The 20,955-nt window shown below is 37.8% G+C and overlaps 1 protein-coding gene across 3 annotated transcripts in view; it reads left to right on the top strand.

The window, feature by feature from the left end:
• SCARB2 (scavenger receptor class B member 2) overlaps nucleotides 1–20,955 on the top strand; it is a 59,245-nt gene that overhangs the window by 27,426 nt on the left and 10,864 nt on the right. For all 3 annotated transcript variants that reach the window (XM_011360568.2, XM_023530877.1, XM_011360569.2), the window contains exons 3-6: nucleotides 7,162–7,309; nucleotides 8,307–8,495; nucleotides 15,328–15,419; nucleotides 17,845–17,964. In XM_011360568.2, coding sequence (XP_011358870.1) covers nucleotides 7,162–7,309; nucleotides 8,307–8,495; nucleotides 15,328–15,419; nucleotides 17,845–17,964 — 549 coding nt within the window. The remainder of the gene's footprint in view (nucleotides 1–7,161; nucleotides 7,310–8,306; nucleotides 8,496–15,327; nucleotides 15,420–17,844; nucleotides 17,965–20,955) is intronic.

Here is a 20,955-nt window from a genome sequence, read left to right as displayed (position 1 = left end):
AGAGAATCTTAAAAGCAGGGAGAAAAGCAGATAGTTACCTATGAGGAAGCACCCATAAGACTGGCAGCTGATTTCTCAAAAGAAACTATGCAGACAGGAGGATTCGGCACAAAATATTTGACATCTTGAAGACTGAGGATCTACAACCAAGAATACTTTATCCAGCAAAACTATCATTTAGAGTTGAAGAACAGATAAAGAGCTTCCTAGACAAAAATAAGCGAAAAGAATTTATCACCAACAAGCCAGTATTACAGGAAATGTTGGAGAGATTTCTTTAAGAAGAAAAAACATATATCAAAAACAGGAATAAAGAATGGTAACAACTACATTCCTATCAATAAGTACCTCAGATAGAAAAGAATTAAATGCTCCAACTAAAAGATGGAGTGGATAAATGGTTAAGAAAACAAGACCCCTACATGCTGCCTACAAGAGACTCACTTCAGATTAAAAGATACACACAGACTAAAAGGAAGAGGATGGAAAACGATATTGCCTTGATGGACCTAGATGGTATTTAAGTCAGACAGAGAAAGATAAATACCATATGATTTCACTTATATGCAGAATCTAAGGAACAAAAAGAACAAACTAATCAAAAACAGACTCACAAATATAGTGGACAATTTGGTGATGGACAGAGGGGAGGGGTATTTGGGGAGCTGGGAGAATGGGGTGAAGGGTTAAAGAAGTACAAATTAGTAGCTGATACATGGTCATGGGGATAGGGAGCACGGCATAGGGAATGCAGTTAACATTAATATGTTGGCTAGGTGGAGGGCCAGAGGAGGGAGGGAGCAATTGGGGGGATCGTTTTATGAACTATATAGATGTTTAACCAATGTACTATATACTTGAAACTAATTAAAATAAATAAATTTTTAAAAAGTGTAAACTATGATTTATATTACAAATACGATAAGCAGTAAAGGTAAACTTGAAAATGAAGTAAAATAAGAAAAACTACTACTATCCATGATTTCACTGTCTCAAAGATAATCAGTTCTAATATTTTAATGAATATCTTCTCAGCCATTTTTCCATGGGTGAGTTTTACTTTTACATGGTTATCATACTATCTCTATATATATGATATGCATACATATGTAAATAACATGTGTATTCTTTTTTCTTAATTTACATCTTAGGTGTTTTCGCATATATGTCTTGGCTTTATACTAGTACATTTTACTGATGATAATATTCAAAAGATAGAGGGAATATATTACTGTACTTTAGTCGACCATTTCCTTCTTGGACATGTAGACCAGTTCTCATTTCACCCTTTGATTACCACATGGATTGAATGCTTTCTTTGTGTTTGCCAGCAGATTCTATTTCCATACTCCTAGTTCTTGTCCTTCGCCTGTTTGCCTATCTGGGTTCTGGTGTGTTCATACTGCTCTGTAAACTTTTATATGTAATGGTCTTAACATTTTGTCACATTTGTGGAAACTGTTTTATTTGCCTTTTTCATTTCTAAAATTTACATTCAGTCAAATCTATTCTTTTATAAACTTTTATTTCTGAGCTTAAAAGGTCCTGTTCCCTTCAAAGGTTTGATATTCAAGTCTATTTTCTTGTAGTTCTATTTTTCACATTTTATTTCTTAAGGATCTAATTGACTCCTTGGAATTTAGCAAAGGTAGGAACTTTCTTTAAAGTTTCAAATTCTGTCCTGTTAGCCCTTTGGTCCTCTTTACTCATCTCTGAGCCATTCAGAATACATTTTTTTTTTTTAAATATCAAAGAGATGATAGAAAATTTAGAAATGCCACGGTTATTGTTTCTATTATTGTAGGAGAATGTTTATCTCTTTTTCTAAACCTGACTCCTCTCCAATACCACTTTTTTCTCAAAATAAAAAGAGTGTCTTTAGATAGTTTTTTTTTAAAGTCTTGAACTGCTCAAAAGTGAGAAAAATGTAAAAGATTCCCCCCACCTTCTTGTCCTGTACGAAAAGTGATGACCAGGTACTTGTGAGTTTTAAATGCACGTGGAGGTCCTGGGTGACTTGCCTGCGTGAGCTCGGTGGGTCAGGGTAATGCTTTGAGGATGGGGGACCGTTTCTATCTTCAGGAGTGGAGATGTTTCTTGCATACCCTCAACAAACGTGAGCCATGTCCTCCCCGCCCCACTTTGTGCTTTTTCCCAGTAGCCTGCTTTGGGCTTTCAGTGTTTAGTCTTTCACTAAGCTGACAAGGCCGTGGTGATGGAAAGTTAAATCCAGATGCTGCTCAGCACCCTGCCTGTGGGCCACTTCCCTTGCTCTGCTCTTTCTCCCTGGTCTGCTCATCCACCCTGTGACTTCACTTTTCCATCGACTTATCTGTTCAGTCCAACCATGCCCTGAACTGCAGGCTGTTCTTACTAAACCACCTCTGTAGTGTGTGCTTCTCTGCCATTACCAGCTTTCCCATCCCTCCACTTCAGAAATACATCCTGTGCTTTCATGCTGTGCTGCCTGCCCTGGCTCTCCTTCTCCCTTTGTCTGGAAGCTCCTCCACCCTCCCACCCCGAGGAAGCCTACTCCTTCCCGAACCAATCCAAACATGTTCCTGCATGATGCCTTCCTTAGGACTCCCATTATAGTGGCCACCCCTCAGTCCTCTGGGGGGTCTCGCCAATGCCCAGCAGCTAGCTTCAGAGCACTTTCCATGTGTGAGGTCGCCGTTTAGGTGGCAATCTCCTGAGTGCTGCTCCATGGATTCTTTGAGGACAAGAACCAGGTCTTAACCGCTTAGCTCAAGCCTTCACACATATTAGTAGCTAGTGTTTCCTAAGCACTTAATGTGTACCAGGTAGTGTCCTAACTGGATAACAAGCTTATGAGAACTTAATTCTCACAACAACCCTATGAGGAAGGTACATTATTATCTCCATTTTACAGATGAGGAAACTGAGGCACAGAAGCAACGAGTCGCTTCTTCTTAGTCACAGATCCAGTAACAGAAGAAGCCAGACAGCCTGGCAGCCAGATCTCAACCCACACTCGACCTAGTGTGCAGTCACCTCTGACAGTGATTCTCAGCAAAGAGGATTGGATGAATGAAGAACCAAAATGACTGAGAGTTAAGGGTTACATGATAGTAATGTGTGTATCTAATTCATCCAAAATCTCTGAGATAGTACACAGATAGCTGTTAATTTCCCAACTAATTAAAATTTTCCAACCAATTAAAATTATTTATTTTGATTTCTTTATCTCAGGCTATTGTTTGCCTTCTGTAATGGTGAGGTTATATTTAAACATTTAGGAGTTCAAAAAAAAATCTTTTTTGTTTTAAAAAGAACTTTAAAAAATGATTTAAAATGAAATATCTCTAAAGTCAATCATATATCTTCCTGCCTGATTACATAGTTCATGGAGCATAATTCAGCCTTTTCTTAAGGCCTTAAGACCATCATTGTGACCAATAAACATTAAATTATAATCTGAGCCTATGATATCCTGGGGCCTTCAACATCAGTAGGATTTATTAACATCTACAGAGTTACCAGGGACCATACCAGGCACTTTCAAGTACGGTTCCTTAATTCATGGTCTACGCAAAGATTTGTTTTGTTTTTAAGGAAAAAAAAAGTAATAATCTTTTGCTCCTCTTTCCAGAAGCTTCTTTGGTCTTCTTGGATACTTTAAAGCAGTAATCGATCACTTCTTGCTCTCAGTCTGCTGTTCACCAGGAGACCGCCCTGCTTCTTGTTGACCCTTGTTGATCAGCCATGTGGGAGACTTGGGTAACCTGACTTGTTGGTATTGTTGCAAAAACCCCTCTTCTTCCACCGTGGCCTCCTAAGTGTCACCAGAGTGGCAGGAGTGCTCGGAAAGAGAAACATGTTGGGTTTCCTCTGACAATGTTATCTGAGAAGGCGGCCCCTCGCCATCCCTCTCCTTGGTTTTCTTGGCCTCTGCAAAGTGGGAAGCCACTCTCTTCCTTCGCTTAGACCACTCTGCAAAGGCCACGTGTCAGTCATGACTTTGGGTAGCTGGTGTGTGAGGGAAGTCATGTGGGTAGCTGCAAGTGACCTGTCATGGTCCCTTGGTGCCTGCCAAGTGAGCTAAATACTTTTGTGGTTTGGGAAACTGTGGCTTGACTTTTTGAAGTTTATTGAGAAACTAAGTCAAGTTACAAGGGTTAAAGTAATTGGACCCTCTGTGCTCAATTTCTCTTTCAAACATCAGGTTCTTAAAGGATAAGCCCTAACAAAAACATTTTAAAAGTCATCTCCAGAGTCAGTACACATAAATAAACTTAAATGATGCAGACTCTAGGCTTGGAATTATACAGGCCTCTAGGTTCATGACCTAGAGCTCAGTGAGAAAACAAAAAAAGGGCTCAGCAAGGTCATTGACTTTCGTCATTAGTCAGAAAACTTGGCAAAGTTGATCCCTGGGCCTCTGGGCCTACGTTAAATCCCAGCTCTTTGCCCAGCTTTCTTTGAATGCAAACATGTTCGCCCTGGGATCACTTTTTTTATTTCTAGTTCCTGAGTAGTCACCTAGGCCAACTTGGGGTCTTGGGCCCTGATTATAAATGGTTATACCTAGAGAAGTCTTTCCCTCCTCACTTTGGCTACAGGGAGGCTATGGGACCGGAAGTGGCTGGAGAGGAATGCCCTTCTGCAGGCACCAGCCTAGGCTGAGACAGGGATTTGCCTTCAAAATGTACTCTTCTCCGGTTTCTAAAAAATCACTTTGCATTAACTTCTGTGTAGAGTTAAGAAAAACCGTGGATATGAAGTCAGGGGACCAGGATTCTGAACCTTGTTCTGCCACCTCTTGGTTAGTCCTGGCTAGTTACTTTATCTGAATCTCCGTTTTCTCATCTACACAAAGACTGGGTTATGATTTCTATATGAGGGGTCTTTGGGTGCAAGCGAGAGAAACTACCTCTGGCCAACTTAAATAAATAGAGAATTTCTTTGAAGGCTATAAAGTGGGTTACAGATTCCAAGAGCAGCTGAGAAGAAAGCTGCAAGGTCCAGGGCAGCGTCCAGGGCAGCTTTAAAGCCTGGAATATCAGGAGCACAAGGATCCTTGTGTCATGTGCGCCCCCTGGAGGAAGCCTGTCTTTCTACAGTATTTTCCATCTTGAGGCTCTGTGCTCAGGAGTCAGCAGCCCTGGGAAAGGAATTGATTGAGCTCTGGGCCTACACCAATGCCCAGTGCAAGAGAGGAAAGAAAATCAGGGCTCCGATCAGAAGAAAGGAGAGTGAATGTCTAACAACCAGAAGCCATTGCAAACGTGCCCTAACTGCATATTGTATAATGTTTTAACACGACCACCTCTATCAGATTCTGTGAACTGAAAAGGCATACAATTTTTTTCTCTCGCATAATTATTTAGATTTGGCATTTGTTAGAGGCATTCTTTGGTTTCATCCTACAGACATTTATTAAGCACCTATAAGGAGAGGCTGTCTGATATATCTGAATTTGTAGACCTGGGCTCAAGTTCTGACTCTTTTAATGACCATCTGTAAAAGTAGGGTGAAATATTGGCTGTATGTGTGCCACACACAGGCTCGTTGTAAGGCTTAAATGAAATCAAATGGAACAGTGTGGTTATACCCTTTGAGGAGCTCTGCAAGTGTCAGATATGTATATCATTGTGTGTAGCTTGGTGCTTTGTGCTAGAGAACAAAGACTCATCTATTTTTATGCAACTATATGTATGCATTTGTTTTTTCATTTGCTTATCTATTTTTATTTTAAAATCTAGAAAAGATTTCAGAGGTATACAAGTTTCTTAAGCTTGCTTGCAGTTTTCCTGAGGCTTTGAGGTAATTCCCTCACAATCTAAATGATGTCGCTAAGCAGTTTACAACAGTGCCAGACACATGGTACAGACAGCAAGCTCCACAGGTATTCATTCAGGGGTGAGAAAACCCTTGTGTGGCTATGGACAGGAAAAGCCTCCAGAGGAGGTGATAGGTAGCCCAATTGCCTAATGCCTTCCTACCTGTGTCTGAATGATAAACTCTTAGATTAGTTCTGTCCAATAAAAATATAATGCGAATCACATAAGTAATTTAAGATTTTTCTAGTAACCACATTTAAAAAAAGTGAAAAGAAACATGTGCCATTAGTTTTAATGATATATTTTTATTTTACCTGTTGTATCTAAAATCATTTCATTTCAATGTGTCATCAATAGTAAAAAGTTAAGGAGATGTTGTACATTCTTTAAAAATTTTTTGGGTACTGTTTTTGAAATCTGGCATGTATTTTACCCTTACAACACATCTCAATCCCGATCAGCCACAGTTAAAGGGTTCAGTAGACACATGGCTACCACGTCAGACAGCACAGCCCTAGACGGAACAGGAAAAAGAAGATGTCAGTGGCAGAGAGAGAGAAGGGATAGTTATGGAATTTAGTGAACACCTGCAATGGACCAGGCAGAGCCAGGACTAGTGTGAGGCTTTTGATAAACAAAGTATCAGTCCTGTTCTTATTTAAAATTTCGATATTTTGTTTATCATGATTTTTTTTCATTAATTTTGATTTTTAAAATTGCATTACAGTATTATGTGTCTTGATTGCTGAGTTTTTTGGCACCTCTTACATTTTGCGCCTGCCCAAGGCGAGTGTCTCACGCCCCTCACCCTAGTCCCAGGATGGCACCAGGCATTCTACAGACTTTCCTAATACCTCATTTGGGGGCACTAACCTGAACCGAAATGAACTGTATACCCAAAAAGGAGTGAACTCCTCTAATTTACTTAGCATTTCGTTAAATGAATTTTCAGCTGAATTCAGGTTAGAAATAAAAAGCCATTGGTAAACAAATTGAAATTCAAACTGAATCTGTGATCTGAAAAATTTGAAAGTATTTCGGGACCAAACCATAAGCCAGGAGAGTGTTCACTGGCTTTGATTCTCTGGTCAAGATGACCTTTGACCATTGCGTTTTCCAAATTGTTAGGGGAAAGAATGAAAATGACAGGTTTTTGAGAAGACTCTATCCCAGGCCTCATTTCCTTCCCACTTCATAGCTTTAATCTCTAGTTTTTTAAGGGATCAGTATCTGCAGTCTCTTTTTTATAATGGTTATATTGGGAATGTTACATTGAAAATATCTTTGATTCTGAAAGAAAACTATTGTTTTTTGAAGTAGCGACTGTTTTCAAACAAAATCCTTTTCTTTCTTTTAGGGAAATTAGAAGCAAAGCAGACATTCAATTTGGAGACAATGGAACAACAGTATCTGCTGCCAGCAACAAGACCTATGTTTTCCTACGAGACCAATCTGTCGGAGACCCTCAAATTGACTCAATTAGAACATTAAATATTCCTGCAGTGGTAAGCGTTTTAAGTACCATTATTGTGAATATCAGAAGACAGGAAACACTAACTTAAGGCTATTTTGGTTTTACATTTAGGAGCTATTAAGTTATATTAAAAATATATTTATACAAAGAGAAAAGTACATTTTTCCCCTGCCCTTTTTAAAAGTTCACCTGAGGTGTTTTTCTGAGGTCTTTCAAACAGGATCTTTTCAAATGGTGACAAAATGCAAAATTTTGTATTCTCCGCCCCCAGTTTCTTGCCATGTGTGGTTAGCACTTGTGTTAATAAATATGTCTCTAGGATTTTGAGGGGTAGCTAATAATTTTAAAAATATTTGCCCCTCGTTTCGGTTCAGAAACTCTAGCAATAGACTTTGCATTCTCCCCATAACAAATAATAGAGACTGGACTGTTGATTATAGCCTAGAGTGATTTCATTGGGCTCTGTTTATAATGGCAGTTCCATCTAATAATAACACACTTGACACCCAGGAAACTTTCCTATCTCCTACACGACGCCCTCGGAGGCTCCCACTCTAACTCCTAGGTAACCATGACATGTGCAGCTGGACACTCATGGTGGATCCAGGGCCTAGAGCTAATTCCATCCCAGGTCTGGCCTTGCCCTGCTGCCTGGCGGTGCAGGGTTTATGAGGCCGCAGCCTCTGGCCCAGATCAGGAGAAAGATGATGCCACTTGGGGCCAAAGATGCTAATGTACTTACAAGAGCTTTTCCCTTTGCTCCTGCATTGTTGAGATAGAAGGGCTGCCTGTGGGAATGCTAAGCTCACAATTACAAATATAATACTGTAACATAAAGGACGGTAAACATAAAGGACAGTAACTGAAGAATCTTATTCTTGCACATGCAGCCAGAAAGGAGCTCGCTGGCTGATTTTTCAGCTATTTAATATCATCATTTACATTTAAGTTTCCAGTCCTCTTTGCTGAAGGCTCAGTAGGAGAATGGGGTAGGGATCGTGCTATCTGAATTTGCCTGTGCTTCTTAGATCGCCATGGAGTGGGCCCAGCAAAACTTCCTCCGGGTGATCATCCGGGCCCTGTTAAAGGCCTACCAGCAGGAGTTATTCGTGATGCACACAGTGGACGATTTGCTCTGGGGCTACAAAGATGAGATTCTGTCTCTCATCCACCCTTTCAGACCCGATATCTCTCCTTATTTTGGTTTGTACTATGGGGTAAGTGGATTTTTCTTTTCTGAGCCTCTCTGTTTGGCTGAGGGGGGCGGGAGGCACCCCAATCCAGATTACATCTTCACTTTGCGTCTCTTCTAGGAGAAGACCAAAATTGCCAGGAATTCTAGATGTCTTATAGAATATGTGAAAAATAAGAAAGTGTTTTAGTAGGAGAAAAAAAGAACTTCTCCCACAATTTTAACATGCTACCAGCACTGACTATGAATGGGGGTATCTATGAAAATACATAAAGTGTGGCTGTGCCATCAATCAGGTATGATCTTTCAAAGTATCATAAATTTCAGTGTTCAATACCAAGTCTCATTTTGATGATTTGGGGACTGACTAAACCTATGGATCAGCCTGACAAAGACAAACTAAATAGGTACATGATAGTCTGTTAGAGATGGAGCTACTCATTAGATTTTCAAACATGTCACTTGTGAAAGATCCTGGATAATTCAAAATTTCATGTGTCCACATCTATGATTCCTTATGCTTATAAGTAGAATTTTATGCCATTCCTTGCAGATTTTATTTATTTTGGTTTGAAACCAAAAATATCAGCATTCCAGTAGATTTAAAGCATATGCTATTGCTGCCTGTTTCAAATGAATTAAAGTTAAAAGCAATAAAAGTATATATATTATATCTTCAAAAAAAAACCAAGTAAAATGGATAGTTGGGAGATTGATAAAGGACCAACTTAAACTAAAGAAAAAGTGTTAGAATTGGGGTGAGATCTGAGATTGTGATGAATTTCCTCATCTTTAAATTTGTTATTCTCTAGCTCTAATGACTCAAGAATCTCACCCTCATCATGTGACCTCTTAGCATTTCTGTTCTTCTGTGACAAATAGTGATAATGAAGCCCCTGTGCCTTCAAGAGTATACAAAACTTAGAAATTGTTCAAACAAAATAGGAAACAGGTTTTTAGCATCTATATGAAAGGTGGAGATTGTAGGAGTAAGGTCCTGCCAACTCTAATCCTTCACTCTGGATGAGAGGTCGGTAGGTGTTCCCCAAAAGGTCCTGTCTTACAGGAGCCCAGCTTCCAAAGGACTGTGGGAAGCACCGATTCTACACCTCTCTTCTAGAATTAATTCCAAGAGCACTTCCTGCAGAGATACAAGGACCTTTTATTCCCAGTGGTTTCTGTCCATCTGCCAAGTAGATCCTATTCTTAATACCTCAGTATTTATCAGATAATTACCTTTGTTTATAATTTTTAAATTTTTTATTTTTCAATTGCAGTTGACATTCAATTTTATATAAGCTTCTTTTTTATTTTCTTAGTTATATGAGTCCTGTTCAGCTAGTCTTCAAATGGTTCTCAAAGGTGGTTGTTCTATAACTTAGTTGTAATTTTGATGTGATTGTGGGAGGAAGTGAGTATGGTGTTTACTTACTCCGCCATCTTGACTAGTTACATATAATTTTCATTATATAGCTAGCTTTGTGTTTTTACATTGATGTCTTCAGACTTATAACTAATGTCCTTATATATCTTTTAAAAATGTAACCCGCATTTACAGACTGATTAAGAAATTGGCATTTTTGCTTTTCCATGGTGAGGATGTATTGTTGTTGTTATTATTATTATTTTACTTATTATTATGATTTATTATTTCTTTCTTTTTATGCCCTTGCCCTTTGCCTGTCCTTGTAAGCACCACTGCATCTCCACAAGGCCCCGTTAACGAAAAGCCCTGTACCGTCACTCTATTGGATTACTACCTTTAGCGGATTTCTCGCACCCAGGAAAAAAGCACAAGACTTAGAATCAGAGGGCCTAGATTTGCATTCTGACTTTTTTGTTTAATAGCTATGGGACTTTTCTGAACCTCAGTTTCATCGTTTGTAACTTGAGGCTAATGTACCCATACTTCAAATGTCATTCTGAAAAGGCTAAGTGAGAAGTCCATAAGAACACATTTCAGGAACCATCATTCTTTTTCCCTTCCATGACTGGCTCAAAAAATGACCCTGAATTAATATGAATGACTGGTATATGTTTCCATTTTGGAGCTAAATAAACTCTCTGTAGTGTTGTTGGTGAAAAAAAAAGGTGGGGGAGGGGGTTGCAATATGTTTTGTTCAGTTTTTCATCGGCTCTTGCCAAATACAAATACTAAGACTTTAGCCAGTAGCATAAAAGTTTACACTTGAGCCATCGTTCATTCAATGACCAGGGTAGGCTGTGAGGTTGTGCACCCTTACTGGCACCACTGTGCTGCACCTGCCTGAACCTGACCTCAGATCTTTCCTTAATCGTGGTGGCATTCCCCTCGGATGCACTAGGCCTGTATGGCCTTTCCACCTGTTCCACTACACTTTGCAATGAAGAAAGAAAACTTTAGTTAACGCCATCAAACACTTTTCCTTCAAAGACTTTAATGATAAAACAACTAAACAATTAATGGGGAGGGACAGAGTGTGAGAATGAATAGGATGAGGTGATGCACAGAGCTCCTGAGAAAGTGGGGAACTGGTTAGGTATCTGATGCTCATGTGTGTATTGCCAATCAGCATATCTGTACCCACTGATTTTAGGGTACCTCTGTTTTCAAGCACTCCCATTAAGTGTGAGTTCTTGTGTGTATAAAATTCTGGTCGTTGGAAAGTACCTTTGAGGGGTCAGCCAGTCCAGCCAATCCTACTGGGAGGGTGAATCATGGTTATGTTATACTAGTGGTATAAATGTTGTAGTCATATTCACAGAACATTTCTCACCCTCTGGCCATAATGTGTTCTTGTATCTAACTCATCCCTACCACAGTAACACAAAACCTACTTATTCCTGCTTGTCCTCAAATAATAAAAGTTCTAGCAAGAGAGGAGCATTCACGGTCAGTGTCTGATTGTCTGATTCTTGGGCAGATAACTGCTGGGGAGAACCCTCTCTGAGTTACTCTGAAACATTTAAATGCTTAACCACTTAGCTTAGCCCACATCTGAGTTAAGTGGAGGACTTCAAGAAGCAACATACAGGCATTTTTTTTAAATTGGTGGTTCAGTGTTTTTTTATGTGGGATATTTGACTTTTCAACCAAATTGTTGTAATATTCACATTGCTGCTCTTGAAGAGGAGTCCTTTCTTATTTCTTAAAATCATAAGAAATTTCATATGTGGAACATGACATGACCATTATGCATGCGGACCATGTTGATATGTTGATATAGTTGGCTAAATAATGTTAAATGACGAAAAGAAGAACCTAAGTAGGCAAAAAACATGAAAAGAGAATTAACAACAGATATGCATATTTTTTAAGGCTAATAGCTGAATGATAAGAAAAAGAGAGTTCAACCTTAGTGAATATAGAAATTCAAAGAGACAAGAAACCATTTTTTGTTCATCCAGTTAGCAAAGTTTAACAAATGTCATTGGGGGAATATAAACTAATTTATCCTGCTATGTCCACCACTTTCTAGCTGAGTGACTTTGAGCAGCTTCATAATATGTATCAAAAGGCTTAAAAATGTTCATGTTCTTTTATCTAGTAATTTCACTTTTAGTGGTCTGTTTAGAATGTAAAAGTACCAAAAAGATTTTTAGGCATTAAGATGTTTTGTATAACATTATTTATAATAGCAAAAAAATTCAAAATTAAATATCCAATAAGAGAATTCTTAAGTAAATTATTTTCACATAGTGTTATGGAGTCACTAAATTATATGTGTAACGAACTTTGGATAACATGGGAAATATGTGCTTAAGTAAAAAAGTTGTATAAATATACACAATTATATATGTATTTAAATTGTGCATATATACATATACATACATATAGTATACATTTATAATATATCTTAGTTCTATAAACAAATTTTGTGTAGAAAAATGACTGAAAAGAAACAGCCAACGTACTAATAGCAGTTCCCACTAGTTGGGAGGATGATGACTAATTGGTATTTTTTTTATACATCATTCTGTATTTTCTAATAAGAATTTATTGCTTTTATAAAAATGTGTTATTTTAATGATCAGAAGAAAAAAAACCATTTTAAAAAGAAAGCAGAACATAAGCAGTAGGCATCAACTTATTACCCCAAAATGCACCTGTGTTATACCCAAAAATATATCTGTGACAAAGCCCTAAGGATAGCTTAGAGCAATAGAAATAGAACAGTATTTGGTTGTTTTGTTATTCTTAGTATACCTGTAAAGTGCCTGTCACATAGTAAGTATTTAATAATAAACATTTCAAAGAATGAACATAATTATAATAGTATTGGAATGTTTGCACTACGAGGGCAGCAATTTTTGTCTGTTGTGTTCACTGATGCAGCTTTAATAGTGCTTGACACATGATAGGTACTTAGTGAGGGCTTGTTCATAAACAAATGAGTACCATAGCCTAGTGGCTAACTAGGGATCAGCCTGTGGACTGTGGAGTTACTTAGCCTGGGCTTCAATCCCAGATCTACTATTTACTAGTAAAGTGATTTGGGCAAGTTATTTAACTTCTCTTTACTTAAGATTTCTCTCTATACAGTGAAAGTAAAATAGTCCATGTCTGTATTAGTTTCCCATTGCTGCTATACCAAATGACCACAAATTTTGCAGCTTAAAACAACACAAATTTATTATCTTACAATTCTAAATCTCAGTAGTCCTAAAATCAAGGTGTCGTCCGGGCTCTGTTCCTTTTGGAGGCTCTAGGGGAGAATTCATTTCCTTGACTTTTCCAGCTTCTAGTGGCAGCGTTCATTTTTTGGCTTAAGGCCTTTTCCACCATCTTCAGGGCCAACAGTGTGACGTCTTCAATCTCAGTCTCTCCCTCTGACCTCTGCTTCTGTCCTCACATCTGCTACTGTGACTCTGACCCTCCTGCCTCCCTAAGAACCTTTGTGATTACATCGGGCATACTCAGGTACTCCAGGATATCTTCCCATCTCAAGATCCTCAGCTTAATCTCATCTGACAAGTCCCTTTTGCTATGTAAGGTAACATATTCACAGGCTCTGGGGATTAGGACATGGACATCTTTGGGGATCATTATTCTACCTACCATACTATCTTATGTGGTGTTTGTGAGGATTCCATGGGATCATTCATGCAAAAATTTCAGACTAGTGCCAGGAATATTACACTAATTGTTAGTTCCTCTTACTTTATTATTATTAAGGAGCTAGTATTCATGCTCTTTCCCAGTTATCAAAGCTCCATCCCCAAATAAAGAATTTGTAAGAATAGATAGTATCTTTATGTGCCCTTAATAAGTGTAATTGGAAAGAATATACACCTGAAGAAACCTTAATTAAAAATGGGACTATATTAATATTACTTTCTTCTTGTGTAGCTATTATATAATTGGATCTTTGCTCTGGACTTATGCTTTCTTATTTTTTTATTTTTATTTTCTTATTTTTTTATCACCATTTTAAAGTATACAGTTTAATGGTGTTTAGTATATTCACAAGGTTGTGCAACCTCACCAGTATCTAATTCTAGAACATTTTCATCATCCTCCCCCCAAAACATCACATACCCCTTAGCAGTCAATTCCATTTCCCCGTCCTACCAGCCTCTGGCAACCTCTAATCTACTTTCTGTCTCTATGGATTTGCGTATGAATTCGTAGATTTAAAAAAATAAGTCTAAAGGTTGGTATCCTTTTTGTTTCCTTTTTTGCTTTTATAAAGAAAAATAAGTCGTGTTTTTTGTTGGAAACAAAACATAAGTAAACCCTCTCCCTACCCAGCTTCTCCCCTGTCACTGCAGGGTGCTGGGCCTGCTGGGCCTGGACAGGAGAGGCCAGGCTGACCTGGACCGAGACAGGAGAGGACCTGGGCACTCTCTACATGGGCGTTTTCCCAGAGCCAGAGAGGAAGCGCATTTGAGAATGGAGTTTGGCTTTTTTAGGCAAAAAATAAAATTAAAAAACTCGACACACATGTGCAAGTACAAGTGGGTGCCAAGAGGCACCACCTTTGCGTTGGAACCGTCTCTGGCAATTGGATGTTCATGTGCAAGTTGGACGTTCATATAAATGGAATCATGCAATATATGATCTTTTCTGTGGCTTCTTTTATTTAGCATAATGTTTACAATGTTCATCCAGGTCATAGCATATATCAGCCCTTCATTCCTTCTTACGGTCGAGTAGTATTCCATTGTATGAATATATCACACTTTATCCATTCAGAAATTGACAGATATTTGGGTTGTTTTACTTTTGGGCTATTATGAATAATGCTGTTGTGAACATTTGTGTACAGGTTTTTGTATGAACATTGTATATGTACCTGGGATTGGAATTCTCTTGGGTATATACTTAGGAGTGGAATTTGGGGGTCATACAGTAATTCTGTGTTTGGCAGTTCTTTACTGTTTCCTGGTTCTGGTTCCATCTCATGTGGCAATTAATGGCCAACGAGGACAGTTTCAAGAAGATTAAATTTGTTAGTTGCTGGATCCATTTGGGTTCTCCAGTGGGAGATAAATATCTATATACTTATCTATCTTTCAAGAGATTTATATTAAAGAATGGGCTTATGCAGGGGCTGGCAAGTGGCAAGTCTGAAATCCATAGGACAGGCTGGCAGCTCAGGCAGGATTTCTGTGTTGAAGTCTTGAGAATTCCTTTTTTACTGCAGGAAACCTCAGATTTTGTTTTTAAAGCCTTCGGCTGATTGTATGAGCACACACACATTATTGATGATTCTTTCTCCTAAAACCAACTCATTATAAATGTTAATCACATCTACAAAATACAGCAACATCTAGACTAGTGTTTAATCAAACACAAAAGCACCATTGCCTAGCCAAGTTGACACATAAAATTAAGCATCGTGTTACTCTAAATGATCGTATTCACTTATTTTCAGAAAAATGGGACTAATGATGGAGACTATGTTTTTCTAACTGGAGAAGACAATTACCTTAACTTTTCAAAGATTGTGGAATGGAATGGAAAAACGTAAGTCTAATGATTTATAAGTGTAATTATTTTTTCAATTTTGATTTAAACTGAGTGTTCACGTATACATTATTTCAAAAAAAATTTAGCGCTGTCATTTTTTGGATGAAAAATCTATAAATGTGTAAAATATCTTTATAATTATTATTTTATAAATCAAGATTGGAGTGATGCGCTTTACAAATTGAATATTAATGACTTGTAGATTTGTCATGGCTAGTCATGAATTACAAGCCAGAGAAAAGTTTCACTTTTCTATTTAGTAGCCATTCCATGATGTGTAGCTGGAGCACAAATACTTTTCAAACCACCACATGTTTTGGGGGAAAGGGAAGAGGTTCTCTTTTAAATTTAATTTAGTGATTTTGTGTTATTTGTGTTAATTTTTAAAAGGTGAAGCACATTTGAGTTTAGTATTATAGCATTTCAAAAATATTTTTAATTTTAATATTTATAATTTATAAATGAACTACTTCTAAAAAGGAGCTGAGGCAGCTTGCATTAAAGCTATCTATAAAATAAGACAAGTCTTTTTAAATCAGAGATATTAGAAACCTTTGCAAGAAAGGAGGCTAGTTCTTTAGGGACTGAAGTAAGAGGTCTTTCTTGAACATTAAATGTACTTCTAAGATTCCCAGAAAGTTAGGCAAAAAACTGGTATGAAATATAGAGAAACTCTCTACTGTTTTCACAACTTTTCTGTAAGTCTCAAACTATTTTTAAATAAAAAGTTTATGTAAATTTCATATTATCACACATATCCATAAATATAATTTGTGTGCCTGCACGTACACACATACACACACAAACACGAATGCCAATATATAAGAGCCCTGAAAGAATATATAAGAAACTGGGAACAATGTTACCTCTGGAGCGGGGAACTGGATGACTGGGATACTGGGCTGGGATTTACCTGTAAACAGGATATAGCTAGATTTTGTTTTTAACGCAATCCGTTTTCTTTCTAGTTTTCTAATAGGAGAATTTAATCCTTTTATTTATGTGTTATAATTACTGATACGTTTATCGTGTAATGATATAATATAATATTTTTGGACTTACTTTTTCTGGGTTATTTCTTTTCTATCCTTATATTTTTATGATTCATATTTAACAATATTTTCTTAAGAAAATCGAAAGCTATCTATTGCCTCTCTTAACAGGACGATAACTTTACTCATTTCTTACACACACACACACACACACACACACACACACACACACACACACACACACATATACACACACAGCTTCTGTGTTATTCTTGTCTACAACTTGTTTCACCTTAGGAAGCCAAATATAAGTAAAAAGTTATTTTTTTATGGTAAATACACAATTTAATACCAATATGTTTTATTAATTCATTTTTCCTTCTCACATCTTCCCCCTGGGTTTGATTTTTCTTCTTGCTGAAGGTTATCCATTTGCACAGTGGTTTTCAACCACAGGTGGTTTTGTGCCCCTAAGGGACATTTGGCAATATCCAGACACATTTTGGTTTTCACAGCTGGGGGATGTTACTGGCATCTACTGGGCAGAGACCCAGGATGCGGCTAAACATCTTACAGTATAAGGACAGTCCCTCCCTACCCGCCCCCCCGCAATACAAAACGATCAGGCTCAAAACGTTTAATAGGTTTAGAAACCCTTTATCAGTAGTTCTTTCAGTAAGGGTCTGTGGGGGATACATTTCTTAGATTTTACATATTTTAAAATGTCTTTATTTCACTCTCAGTTTTGAATAACTTTACTTTGGTATAGAATTCTAAGTTGACAGTTTAAAATTATGAAGATATTACTCCATCAGCTTTTATTGTCTTTTTATTCATCTTCTCATTGTTGATTTTGTTGCCTGTCTCTTGTTTTAAGTTTCTTTCTTTTTTTTTAATGTTGACTTGCAGAATTATTTTAGTTGGGAAGCCCACTAGTTCAACTATGCTTTTAGTGAGTATGAAGCCAATTCAATATTAAGCTTTCTTAACACCCAAGAGAAGACTCCCATTAATTTTGGAACAGAGAACTGTTCCAAGGAAGACAGAGTTAATGCTCTGTCCTGAATATTAAAGGGATGAACATATCTATCCAGAGCTTGTCTGTCAGTAGGCTGGCTCCGAATAAGGCTATTGTTAATGCTAAATTGGGTCATTGTTTTAAGTAAATGGATATTTCCAAACCTCTATGTAGGATACTCCTTTTCAAGGAAGGAAAGAGGGGTTTTTGGCTATTGCCTCTATCAAAATTAATTCAGGATTTTTCCCCATCTTGATCTACTCCCTAACCAGTATCCCCTTTACGTCTGCGTATGAATGAGGTTCTGTGGGTAGCCAGCTCCCAGGTAAGTCTTGAAAAGTCCTGACCATATGAAAAAAATCTGAAATCAAATTTGATCCTCTTAACTTTTCCTTATGCTTATCAATTACAGGTCACTTGACTGGTGGACAACAGACAAGTGCAATATGATTAATGGAACAGACGGAGATACTTTTCACCCATTAATAACCAAAGACGAAGTCCTTTATATCTTTCCATCTGATTTTTGCAGGTAAGAACTTTAAAAATAAGTTTTTTGGCTGCAGGACCACCAAAAGTGTGAGGAATATATGTAGCTACACTTGTTAGGCATGGATATTTATGTTTAATCAATGATAAATGATGATGGCATACTGAGAGACAATGTAGAGCACAGACTCCAGAGCCTGACTGCATTGGTTTGAATACTGGCTCTACCACTTCTAGCTGTGTGACCTTGGAAAGTTATTTAATCACTCTGTGCCTCACTTTCCTCGTTTGTAAGATAAGGATGAAAATAGTTGCCTAGCTTGAGAGTTGTTATGAGGACAAATGAGTCACTATTAGTAAAATACTTAGCCCAGGGCCTGTCACACAGTAAATAATATTAAGTGTTGGCTCTTATTATCATATGCTTTGTCAAGCATGAAATTTGACCTGGTCTTTTTCCAGTCAACAGATAATCTCTACATAGAAGATAAATAAATCATATTTCAGAGTTCATAGGTATTTACTTAGCTATAACTTTTCCATAGATTGTATTTATTCTTACTCACCCTGTAATCTCTCCCTCTCTCTCCTGCCTTCTCCTTCTCTGCAAACTTCTCCTAGCCATCACTCTCAAACTGCTTGAATGAATGTCTGACTCATAGCCTCCATCTCCTCTCTCACTCACTCCTGTAAGGCTTTTTATGAGGCTTCTCAAAAATCAGAAATGACCTAGTCACATTTGACACTATCGATTCAGTAGTCCCAAGAATTACTGTTCATTTTTCATACCTCACGTGACTGAACCACCTACCCCACCAGCCTTGCAAAAACATTGAGGACACTGTAAATCTCCCTAATCTCTTGCCTTTAATCAGCCAAAGAGTCAGACTGATTTCTCTTCAGAAACAGCTCTTGCATTCATCCTCACCTCTCCATCCCCACTGTCTGTGCCACGGTTTAGACCCTTTCCATCTCATACGGAATAGCACAGTCACCAACCTGGCTGCTCCATAAATATCTGTGGAAAGACTAAAGGAAGAGAAAATACATTTGAGTACAACTGAAGAGAAAATACATTTGAGTACAACTGAGCGAGACAAGGAAACTTAGAAGGGCAGTAAGAGGTTATTTTGTTTGTTTGTTTTAAGATTTGGCACAGAAGAAATACATTCTTACCTGGTACAACCACTTTGAAGAACCATTTGGCTATGTATAGTAAGCCAGAGACATAGAAATTCCATACTTCTGCACTTCTATTCTGCGTAGTTTCCCCAGCCTGAAGAACGCTTGCATATACATGCAAGGAGACAGACAGAAATGTTCATTGCAACATTGTAGTAGTGAAAAATTGGAAGCAATCTAAGTGCTTATTAAAAGAAGAATATAAATAAATTCTGGTGTATTCATAGGTGGAATACTATATGGGATTTAAAAATGTAAGAACCAGAGCTATGTACATTAATGTAAAAATATCTTTAAAATATAATATTGAATGAAGAAGCAAATTACAGGAAGAGAATATTGTATACTGTTTATTAACATTTAAAAATAGAAAACAGTACCACATATTATGAATATGCACATATATGAAGGTAAAAAGACCTTATTGGGAATAATAAACCCCAAATTCATCATAGTGGTTCCCTCTGGGGACACAGAGAAGGACTAGAATCAGGAGTGCTACACAGAGAGCTTCAGTTGTATCCATGATATATTTTTTATTCATCGGAGCGTATTATATTAAAAAGGCATTTGTTATAATACTTTCTCTCTTTTTCTGATTGCCTAAAGTGTTTCGTTTGAAAAAAATGCTGCAGGGGTGGGATGTGCAGTGGAGGGCAATCCCCATGTTATTCACAACCCTGCTAGAGCAGCATCCCACCTCTGGTTCAAAGATGAAAAAGTGAGGTGCTGACAACAATTCCTCTTGACTTGCAAATGAAGGGCCGAAGGATCAATGAATGTGAAAGTGCTTTGTTACAGGTTTCCCCGCTATCAGAAAGTAGAGGATTCCTTAGGAAACCTTTCATAAGTTGATTCGGGTAAAGTGAAGAAGCAATTACCATTAACTTACATGAAAGAAATTTTTGAGCATTCCCAGACACAAAAAATAATCTACCAAATCATACCAAATACACTTAATTACATCTGGTTTTATGCTAAGTGTAAACCTTATGAGCTCTCTCAGGACTTATTTTGCTAATAAAATCAAGATAAAGTTCAGATGCTCACAGACACAGTTCAAAGCTCTGGGGCTTGATGCTGAGATGCTGAGTGTGGTTCCCGGGGTAGGAGCTTGACAGGGCCACTCTCAATGCCTGGCGTGAATGCTGCCTCTTGGCTGGCTGCAAAACAAATCCTGAATGCTCTTTTTGCTTTTTGCCTTTTTTTTTATAAAAGCAAAAATCCTCTTTGGATTTCTTTCAGTTAGCAAAAACAGGTACTAATGTAGTTCTTTCATAAAAGCAAAGTAGTATAACAAGAGCTTTCGAAAAGCAGGGCATACCTATACTCAGGTGCTGTGCAAACATATGGGTGGTTAGTATTTTAGGTGAGACCACTGTCTGAACTCCCTAATGACTGAAGGCAGAATTGTGTCAACCTCTGACACAATGACTGAGGTAAAATATGGAAACTTTTTATTTAGGGGAAGTGGGTATTAAAGTATATATTCTAATCAAGTATCTGTCTAATGGGGCGCTTTTCCAGGCCTTAAGAATCTTCCAGGCAAAGCCCTTAACCACCTCTTCTGCTCTGGCTTTGCCTCTGCTTTACCCTTGATTCTTTTCCTTTGCTTTTGCTTCATCCACGCTGACATGTGTCCTTGCTGGTCTAGATCACTCTTATTTCTTTCTGTGTGAGACTCCATTCTACATGTCATGTTCTTAATGTTCTACCACACAGTATGTTTTTTTTCTTGGCCTTAATTTGGATATTACTATAGTTGCTACCTCTTAAACACCCTTCACAATAGTCCATCTCCTACTTTATTAATACACATTGAGTGGGTTGAGCTCCTTTCAAGCTTTCTTTC

The sequence above is a fragment of the Pteropus vampyrus genome, unplaced genomic scaffold (assembly GCF_000151845.1).
Source record: "Pteropus vampyrus isolate Shadow unplaced genomic scaffold, Pvam_2.0 Scaffold56, whole genome shotgun sequence".
Taxonomy (NCBI): Eukaryota; Metazoa; Chordata; class Mammalia; order Chiroptera; family Pteropodidae; genus Pteropus; species Pteropus vampyrus.
The sequence above is the reverse complement of the archived record's forward strand: the minus strand, read 5'-3'. Positions and strand labels throughout refer to the sequence as shown.